Below are 11,013 nucleotides of genomic sequence, written 5' to 3'. Positions count from 1 at the left end.
CAATAGGAGGCAATAACATGTAGATTAAGATGCCCTGAGCTGTCTAGCAGTAAATAATCATTTAGTGCATCCTTTCCAGGTTTGGGGAAATGCCTTTAGCCATTCCCAACAGGCGATAACATATGTGATTCAGCCCTTGTTGAGTCCCCAAGTTCCATCAACCTTTCGATGAAACTCTTGCAATTATGACATGCTGGAACTGGCTTCTGGCAGAGCAAGGTTGTGTTTTCTGCTAATATGATATAAATTTAAAAGGTTTTGCTTTACAATGGGATGCTAGGAATTAGGCAAGAGCACAGTATCAAGACTACTGTAAAATTAAAGGAATTTCATTCTCAGGTTCCTAAAAGTAAAATCAGTTTTGGTCTAAAAATCATTAAACAACAAATAGCACCCATGCCTGCTTGGTAATGTCTGGCTTCAGATTAAAATGAAAATATAAGACAAATTTCAGCAAAATAATTTTATTTCCTAACACATAGTAAACATATACATCCAATATCTTGCACATTTATTCACAAATGACTTCCAAATTCCAATAACTGCTTTGATATTTAAGCATGTGCTAAAAGTTATCTTAGCTGAGATGAAAAATGCTTTCATATGGATAACACACTAAGTATATTGGATTGGTCACAGCAGAATTTTCTTTGTTAGTTAGATTAGTTCTATAAATTTAAAGCTTAGAAAAGCCACTACTTTTGCATCTAATACTTCCAGATGAATATGATGCAGTAATATCAGCTTGTATTTCAGAGAAATTTCCTTAGTTTTTCTGGTGATGGAACCATTTATCCACTAGATTCAGAGAAAAGAAAAACAAATTAGAACCCTCATTAAGAATCAAAATATACCCAACATATAACAAAGAAGAATATACTTGTTTTAATGTATCCTATTATTGATTACCTTCTTAAAACAAACTTTCATACTTGCAAGTTTCACTATAGCAAAAACGGTAATTTACCAATGTTTTCTTTTAGGCTTCCTTACTCTTGATACTAATCATATAAACATGTGCTTCTCATGAGAGGAACCTGATAGCGAATTCTCAATCTATAGGGGAGAGAACTCCGTTCTGGGTGAAGCAGCCTGTGGCCAGATGGGGACCCAGAGCCCAGCCTGCTCCAGTGCCCATGAAGCATGTACCCAGAACCCAGAGAGTGGGTCATGGTGTGGAAAAGGCTGTGATTAGGGTTGGCACCAAAGGTGGTGCGTACAACCATCTTTCTTTCTACATGCATTATGAAACTCTACAAATGTTTCTTCTCCCTTTCCTTCTCTTTCTTTGTATGGATGTGGTATGTAAGATTTATCTATAGATATAATTTTCCCACACATTCACATAAGGTTTAATGTAATTTTACTAGAATATTGTTCTTACCATCTGCAGGTATTGTGCAGGCAGATTCACAGGGTGGTGGTAACTAAAATAAAATATTAAAATATATTAGTCTAATCCTTTAAAAAAAAAAACTAAAAAAGTATACTGACAGAAATGAAAATGAATCTGAACAGAAGACAACTATCCTAATTTTTAGGTTCAAAAAATAATAATTTATAGGAATAATGCGAGGTTTGCTCTACTGCTAAAAAATGTTAACAAACTCAAGCCCCTTTTAATGACACACGAGAATAATAAAAATAAATGTATTTTGAAATAAAGAATAAAAACTGATTTACACACATAGTGATTTAATATATATTATATATATAAAATGTAGGCAGAGTGTTCTCATTGAAACAGTATGATTGCCAACCAATATCTTTTCCTATCCAAATGTTCTTATTTGTTTCAACTTTGTCAGGATTCATACATAAAGATAAATATACATTATTGGCTTTATCACTAAATTATTTTTCCTTTTACTCAATTAAAAAGCAGTACAAAATCAGACCTAATTTTCTTTTTTTTTTTAATATATATTTTATTGATTTTTTATAGAGAGCTAGAAACATCGATGAGAGAGAAACATTGACCAGCTGCCTCCTGCACACCCCCTACTGGGGATGTGCCCGCAACCAATGTACATGCCCTTGACCAGAATCGAACCTGGGACCCCTCAGTCCGCAGACCGACGCTCTATACACTGAGCCAAACCGGTTTCGGCCTAATTTTCTTTTGTTTTTCTTATTTAATATTGTAAATGAGAATAAATTAAAGATGATCTAGTTAAATATATTGGTTAATCTGAATCAGATAAAAAATAGTACAGAAACAAAATTATTTCTTTGATAAAGAGTTTACTGCCTTAGCCCGGACGGCGTGTCTCCGTGGTTGAGCATCAACCTATGAGCCAGGAGGTCACGGTTTGATTCCAGGTCAGGGCACGTGCCTGTGTTGCGGGCTCGATCCATAGTGGGGGGCATGCAGAAGGCAGCCGATCAATGATTGATTCTCATCATTGATGTGTCTACCTCTCTCTCCCTTCCTCTCTGAAATTGATAAAAATATATTAAAAAAATTTACTGCCTTACATGAAAGTCTTTTCTAAGATTATGAACCACCCCTGCAACAGTACCTAAAATGTGATAACTTTAACTGACCTTGTCAAGTAAGTTCCCATTGATTCTTTTGTGAAAAATGGCCTATAACAGGTACATAGGCACTTGGGTTAGTAGTACAAATTGTACTACTTTGCTACCTGCCCAATTGAGGGTGGACTAGGACACTACTCAGCTTTTACATGCAGTCAAATGTCTGCTTACGTGTGTTTATGTTTTGTAAGTTCAAGACCTCACACAGTAATATGCATACAGGAGGTACTCTAGTACTTGGTGAAAGCAGTACTTTTCCTCCCCATTTAGCACCATATTTGTCCTTTTGCAAGGAAGCGTTTACGTACAGCATCCACAATGGCTTTGGCAGCATCGGGATCACACTTGTAGGGGCTCTCAGACACTGTGGTATTCATGCTATTAAATAAAACAAAGGTAGTCATGAGTTGCAGTAACAAAAACTTCTCTCAAGAGTCAAAAAACACGTTGAAGACGGTATGCCACAGGAGATTCAAGTTCAATTTACTTGAACATCAGGTTTACTCAAGTTGCAGATTACAAAATCAGTATACATGAACGGTTGCACTTCTGTACTTTAATAACAAACTATCACAGAGATAAATTAAGAAAATAATCCCATTGCCCCAGCCAGGTGTCTCAGTTGGTTGGAGCGTTGTCCCACATACCAAAAAGCTACATGAGAAGGTGATCAACATCAATAATCATCAGGGAAATGCAAATCAAAACCACAATGAGAAAATCTCACACCCGTTAAAATGACTGTCATCAAAAAGACAAGCGACAACAGGTGTCAGCAACGATGTGGAGAAAAGGGAATCCTTGTGCACTGTTGGTGGGAAATGTACACAGACACTATGAAAAACAGTGTAGGGAGGGATTCCTCAAAAAACTGAAACTAGAACTAACATCTGATCTAGAATTCTACTTCTGGGTATTTACCTGATGAAAATGAAAATACTAATTCAAAAATGTATATGCACTGCCATGTTCATTGAAGCATCTATATATATAAAAGCCTAATATGCAAATAGACTGAATGGAGGAACAACCTTGCTATGACATGTGCTGACCACCAGGGGGTGCACGCAGAACATGGAGGGCATTGGCCGCAGCAGGATGGTGGAGCAGGTGAGCAGGGGCACCAGACCAAGGCAGGGCACCAGTTGCTGTCATCGGGGCAAGCTTACTGAAAATTCTTTGCTCCAGTGCGTGCCATAGTCCCACCCAGCACTCGCACCTGCTGCTGGTGCCGGCCCCGCTTGCACCCGCTGCTGGTGCCTGGTGCCGGCCCCGATCACTTAGCACTGTCGGAGGGTGCGAGCGGCGGCTGCCAGCCCTGATCGCCCCTGAGGAGTTCTCCACCTCCCCCTGCTCCTGAGGGGTGATCGTGGCAGCAGCCGCTGCTCGTGCCTGCTGACGGTGCTGGCCCCAATTGCTGCTCTGCGCCATCAGCGGGTGTGAGTGGGGCCAGCGCCATTAGCGCATGGGAGCAGCAGTGACGGGGGGCCATGGCAGGAGGGGCCGGGTGGGGGTGCGGAGGATGGGATGAGACCCGCCCCTGTGCCCACTGTGGCCTCGCAGCCCCACAGTTACTTTCAAGGTGCACGAATTTGTGCATTGGGCCCCTAGTTATTTATAATAGCCAAGACATGGAACAACCTAAATGTCCCTTGATGAATGAATGGGTAAAGAAAACGTCATACTGTTCAGCTATAAAAATGGAATATTATTCAGCTATTAAAAAAAAAGAATGAAATCTTGCTATTTACAACAACATGGATGGACCTTGAAGACATTAAGTTAAATAAGTCAGACAGAAAAAGATAAATACCGTATGATCTCACTTATACAGTTGAACCTGGAACAACACGGGGCTTACGGGCACCAACCCCACCACCATAAAAATCCACATATAACTTTTGCTGTTGTTGTTAATCCTCACCCAAGGATATTTTCCCTTTGATTTTTAGGGAGAGTGGAAGAAAGAGGGAAAGACAGAGAGAAACATTGATGTGAGAGAAACACATTGATTGGTTGCCTCCTTCACAAGCTCCAACCAGGGCCGGGGCCAGGGAGGAGCCTGCAACAAAGTCTGCAGGCCGACGTTCTATCCACTGAGCCAAACTGGCTAGGGCCACATATAACTTCTGACTCCGCCAACACTTAACTAATGTTGACCGGAAGCTTTACTGATAACATGAATTTTATTAACACATACTTTGTATGTTATATGTATTCTCACAATAAAGTAAGCTTAGAGAAAAGAAAATGTTATTAAGAAAATCATAAGGAAGAGAAAATAACATTTACAGTACAGGATGAATTTATTGAAAAAAATCCACATGTAAGTGGACCCAAGCAATTCAAACCCATATTGGTCAACTGTACATACATACTTATTCTGTAATTACTGAATTCTTTATTTTTTCTAGTGTTTTCTGGGCACACAATCATATCATCTACCACAATATGCTTCCCCTTTTCAATGTTCCTACATCAAAACACATGATTTCTTCATTGGCTACTATTTCCAGAACATTAGTTAAGAGATGATAGTGGACATTTTCTTACAAATCTTTAAAGACCTCAGAGGAAGTATATATTGCCCTGAACCGTGGTTGGCAAACTGCGGCTCGCGAGCCACATGCGGCTCTTTGGCCCCTTGAGTGTGGCTCTTCCACAAAATACCACGGCCTGGGCGAGTCTATTTTGAAGAAGTGGCGTTAGAAGAAGCTTAATTTTAAAAAATTTGGCTCTCAAAAGAAATTTCAATCATTGTACTGTTGATATTTGGCTCTGTTGACTAATGAGTTTGCCAACCACTGGCCCTGAACATCGAGGGCCAGATAGACTTGAGTACGAGTCCTAACTCTGAAAACACTTTGGGATGATTCTGGTTAAGTTTAATCTGCTTATTCTCTGTTACATGCTTTGCAAACATTTACTGCTCAATAAATATTACCTACTATTAGTGGCAGTAAAGGTTGTGTGCATGGTAGATACTGGTTATTTGTGATGCACCTTACACATTTACATCAGAGAATACTTACCCTAGCACTCAGCCTTATTTCACCCATTCCATTCTGACTCCTTAATGCCTTTCCCAATTACTTAACCTCAGAATGTTCTGATCTCACTGTCCCCTTACAGTTTTAGTTTGTCCTTTTTCAGGTATCTTATGGGCACTTTTCAGGCATTTATCTACCTTTCCACTCACTTGAGCACTGAATACAAAGAAGATACAAGTGCTAAAAATATCAACTAGGAAAAATATTTTTGGAAGGAGGAATACATTCAACAACAGAAGCTTTTTTCTAAGTGGAAGTGATGACACTGTGTTATGGTTGTTAAAACCTTTGGAGCAAGCTGGTCTGCTTTGTGTGATAAACATGGAAAGAGCAAGTGCTTACCAACTGATTCCTTTTCCTTCGATTTTCTTTGTCACTAATGCTCTCCAATAGTCATGAGTGCTTTTAATAATGTCAGTTGCAAAATCCTATAATTTGAAGAGATATGCATTACGATGTTAGAAAAGTATTCTTTTCTTAGTATCATCATTTTCCCAAAGCCTGATAACTTTGTCTCTTTTGAATCATTTCCTTGGGTCAAAAATGGAAGAAAACATTCAAATGAATAAATCAACATCAAGTCATGTCTTTAGACATTTTTTAAATGATCATATAGTCTTTAAATGGTAACAGCAGGTTAAATTATAAGCCTCGATACAAACAGACTTAAAGCCATAGTTCTGAATGACACATTACCTTATCTTTAAATTCCGCATTGAAAGAAAACTGGTTCTCTGGTTTTCCATCAGGAACCTTGTACCTTCTAAACCAGTCCACAGTAGCTTCCAGGTAACCAGGTTTCAGCCGCTTGACATCATTAATACCTTAGAAGAGAATAAGCAGATTGCAAGGTGCATACGTAATTATTTATGTGATAAAATATCAAGTACATCTTTACTTTGAAAGAACTATGGGATGGTTATAAAAAAAGTTCAAGATCATATTAGAGCTAACCACCTTGTTGCGAAGGGAACACATACACACATTAAAAGGAAATAAACTAGTGTCTTAGAATACCTCTGACGCTAAGTGGTAAGAGAACAACCAGTACAATGGTAACTTCTATTAGATAAGAAAAGGGAGAAATGATTGGAGCTACATAACGAAAAAACAGTTTGGCAAACGTTTGGGTAACTTCTATGAGGCGGACAGATGATAATAAAAAGGACGGGTCAAGGCTCTATTCACAGAGCCTCAATTCACCACAATTACATACTAAAGACAAGAAAAATGGATGACACGGATAACCACTGATGCATTACATATTAAATGTGACTAGACTATTCTAACTATAGTGCAGTGTTGGCATTCTATATCATAATGCTTTTGTTCTGGCCAACAGCAAAGTGTTTAAAAAAACTTTTAAAAGTTTCTGTACATCCATCAACTTTAAATGATCAAGCTGCCCCTCAATGCAAGCAAACAGAAGATACAAGTGCTAAAAATATCAATTAGAAAAAGTGTTTTTGGAAGGAGGAATACATTTAACAACAAAAGCTTATTGGTATTTGTATAAAATAACTTTAAGTCCAATTTATATCACACACAGTTAAACAATTATCATGCATTTTGTTTCATAGTACCACTAAAAGTATGAAAAGTTTACAAAGTGAACTGGGAACTGTTTAAACACTGATCAATTTCAAGGAACTTATAATAATTCACATAAAATGTGTCACCTAATACAGAACTAATCTGAAAATACAAAAATCCCAAGTATGGGGTATTTCCCAAAAAATTTTCTGACCAATTCTCCTATTCTTCAGGCACCACACCAATGAGTGTCCAACAATTCAATTTAATAATGACACTACTGGAATTAGCGTCTGATCCCACAAATTAAAGGGCTCAGTCCCATGGAACAGACATTCAGAAGTGGGTCAAAGTAATATTGGTCATAATGCCAATTTTCTATAAATGCTCTAAAAAAAATTTATTTGGGATATTTAAAAAATATTTCTTGTGTAGAAGGTGAAAGTGAAAGTTTATCCTCCTTTCAGATGGTGCTTTTTATTTCACAAACCCTGTTCACCTACAGTCTCTCATTTGATTTCTCCACAAAATGGTATTTACAGATAATTATGAACGTTACCAAGTTAATATACGGCTAATAAGTCAAAGAACCCACATCTCAGCACCTGGTCCAATGCTCTTTCCAATAAGAAGAGAAATCTTTCTTACTAATCTTAGCAAGACAAATCTTAACAAGATAAAAAACCTTTCTTGGCACTACCTGGTAATGACAGAATAATAGTACTGTGATCTTCTAGCTTACATAATTGTGATTGAGAAATGTCAAATATCCACAACAGGAAAATTTATAGAGACAAAAAGCATATTAGTGGTAGTCAGGGCCTGGGAGAAGGAAAAAATAGGAAGTGATTGCATAAAGGTACAAAGTTTCCTTCTGGAGTGATGAAAATGTTTTGGAACTAGATAGTGGTGATGGTTGCACAACAATGTGAATATACTAAATGCCACCTAATTGTATACTTCAAAATAGTTAAAATAGTAAGTTTTGTGTAATGTTAGTTATACTGCCAAAAAAGGGGAATGAAGTACTGAACATGTTACAATATAGATGAACCCTGAAAACATTATGCTAAGTGAAAGAAGCCAGACATATCATCATATGAACTCATTTATGTGAAATGTTCAGAATAGGAAAATCCATAGAGATAAGACAATAGGTAAGTGCCTGCCAGGGACTGAGGGAAGTGGAAATAGGGTGTGACTGCTAATGGATATGGGGTTTCCTGCTGGAGTGGAGAAATGTCCTGGAATTAACAGTGTTGAAGGAAAAGAGAGAGCAAGGGATTGAGGGCCTATTTGAAGAAATAGTGACTGAAAACTCCCCTAACCTGGTGAAGGAAAAAGACATACACGTCCAGGAAGCAAAAAAAGTCCTAAACAAGATGAACCCAAAGAAGCCCACACCAACACACATCACAAATAAAATGCCAAAAGTTAAAGACAAAGAGAAAAGCAGTTAGTTACCTACAAGGGAGCTCCCATAAGACTGTCAGCTTATTACTCAACAGAAACTTTTCAGGCCAGAGGAACTGGCATGAAATATTCAAAGGGATGAAAGCAAGAACCCATAATCAAGATTACTCTACCCAGCAAAAGCTATCATTTGGAAATGAAGGACAGATAAAGAGCTTCTCAGACAAGAAAAAGCTAAAGGAGTTCACCTCTGAACCAGTATTACAAGAAATGTTAAAGGGCTAATAAAGAGAAGAAGAAAGAAGGAGAAGGAGTGGGGGAGAAGGAGGAAAAGGAAGAAGGAAGAAAAATATGAATAATAAAATGGCAATAACTACATATCTATCAACAATTACTTTAAATGCAAATGGATTAAATACTCTAATCAGCCGAAACCGGTTTGGCTCAGTGGATAGAGCGTCAGCCTGCGGACTGAAAGGTCCCAGGTTCGATTCCGGTCAAGGGCATGTACCTTGGTTGCGGGCACATCCCAGTAGGGGGTGTGCAAGAGGCAGCTCGTTGATGTTTCTCTCTCATCGATGTTTCTAACTCTCTATCCCTCTCTCTTCCTCACTGTAATAAATCAATAAAATATATTTTTAAAAAATAATAATAAATAAATAAATAAATACTCTTAATCAAAAGAAACACGATAGCTGAATGGATAGCAAAACAAGACCCTTACATATACTGTCTACAAGAGACTCATTTCAGATAGAAAGACAAAGACTGAAAGTAAAGAGATGGAAAAATATATTTTGGAAACAAACAAAAACTGGGATAGCAATACTTATACCAGACAAAATTGACTTTATAAGAAAGGCTATATAAGAGACAAAGAAGGAACCAGTAATTCCACTTCTGGGTATGTATCCAAAGAAATACAAAACACTAATTCAAAAAGACATATGCACCCATATGTTTATTGCAGCAATAAATGAATGGATAAAGAAGTAGTGTAGATATACAATGGACTATGACTCAGCCATAAAGAAGAATGAATTCTTGCCATCGGCAACATGAATGGACCTAGAGAGCATTGTGCTAAGGGAAGTAAATCAGAGAAAGACAAATGCCATATAATTTCACGTATATGTAGAATCTAAAAAACAAAATAAACAAACAAGCAAAATAGAAACTCATAAATACAGAAAACATTTTGATGGTTGCCTGGTGGGAAGGGGTTAAGTGAATGGAAGAAAAAGGTACAGGGATTAAGAAGTACAAATTGGTAGTTACAAATAGTAATGGGGATGTAAGAAGTACAGTACAGCCCTAGCTGCTGTGGCTTAGTGGATAGAGTGTCGGCCTGCAGACTTAAGGGTCCTGGGTTCAATTCCGGTCAAGGGCACATGCTCAGGTTGCTGGCTCAATCCCCAGTAGGGGGGTGTGCTGGAGGCAGCTGATCAATGATTCTCTCTCATCATTGATGTTTTTCTCTCTCTCCCTCTCCCTTCCTCTCTGAAATAAAAATATATTTTAAAAAATACAGTACAGTCAATAATATTTTAATAATTATGTATGGTGTCAGATGGGTACTAGTTTTACTGGGGTGATCACTCTGTAAGTTATATAAATGTCTAATCACTGGGCTGTATACCTGAAACTATAATATTGTACGTCAACTGTCATAGAAATAAAAAAAAATTTTTTTTAAAAAGAAATCCTTAGGGACTCTTCCATGCTGTCCATAAACCTTTCTGTGATGATATAAACATTTAAAAAAATGATGACTTGTGATGATATAAACATTTAAAAAAATGATGACTTCTAATGGTATGTAAATTACATTTCAATGAAAACAAAATTTTAAAAATAAATAAATAGACCTACTGAGGGACAGTATATGAGGAAGGAAAGGAGAAAATAGTAAACACAAACTATCAGATTTTTGTCTTTCCTGGAATGAAGGAGAAAGTTTACTCAGTTAATTATAGAAGTTCGGCATTAGAAATAACAATGCTTTGTCAAATGTTTTGCTTCTCCTCCATTCTTTAAGAATTTGAAGGCATGAGCTTACAATTCTGTCGTTAGAGGTTAAGTGGTGCATCAGATGTAAGCACAAATACTTCAGACTCTTTAAACTTTCTTACCATTATAATTGGCTGCATCAGGATCATCCACATTGATGGCAATCACTTTCCAGTCAGTTTCCCCTTCGTCAATCATAGCCAATATGCCCAGAACTTTCACCCTGATTATTTCACCTCTTGCACAGACCTGAGAGTCAATAACCACAGTCAGGACAATACCACAGAATGAAACTTTGGAAGAAAAACACGGATAGAGAGTTGGCCTGCGGACTGAAGGGTCCCGGGTTTGATTCCGGTCAAGGGCATACGCCCGGGTTGCAGGCTCGATCCCCAGTAGGGGGCGCGCAGGAGGCAGTCGATCAATGATTCCTTCTCATCATTGATGTTTCTCTCTCTCCTTCTCCCTT

General features: G+C 37.8%; 1 protein-coding gene across 1 annotated transcript in view; it reads right to left on the bottom strand.

The window, feature by feature from the left end:
- Positions 1 to 466: 466 nt before the first annotated feature.
- Positions 467 to 11,013, bottom strand: part of PPA1 (inorganic pyrophosphatase 1) — a 32,377-nt gene continuing 21,830 nt past the window's right edge. The window contains exons 6-11 of the mRNA XM_079793849.1: positions 10,667 to 10,793; positions 6,285 to 6,412; positions 5,931 to 6,016; positions 2,847 to 2,916; positions 1,385 to 1,427; positions 467 to 798 (exon numbers count right to left, since the gene is read on the bottom strand). Coding sequence (XP_079649975.1) covers positions 767 to 798; positions 1,385 to 1,427; positions 2,847 to 2,916; positions 5,931 to 6,016; positions 6,285 to 6,412; positions 10,667 to 10,793 — 486 coding nt within the window. The 3' untranslated portion in view covers positions 467 to 766. The remainder of the gene's footprint in view (positions 799 to 1,384; positions 1,428 to 2,846; positions 2,917 to 5,930; positions 6,017 to 6,284; positions 6,413 to 10,666; positions 10,794 to 11,013) is intronic.

Source organism: Cnephaeus nilssonii, assembly GCF_951640355.1.
Source record: "Cnephaeus nilssonii genome assembly, chromosome: 16".
NCBI classification, from domain to species: Eukaryota; Metazoa; Chordata; class Mammalia; order Chiroptera; family Vespertilionidae; genus Cnephaeus; species Cnephaeus nilssonii.
Note: the sequence above shows the minus strand (reverse complement) of the source record. Positions and strands in the feature narration are given on the sequence as shown.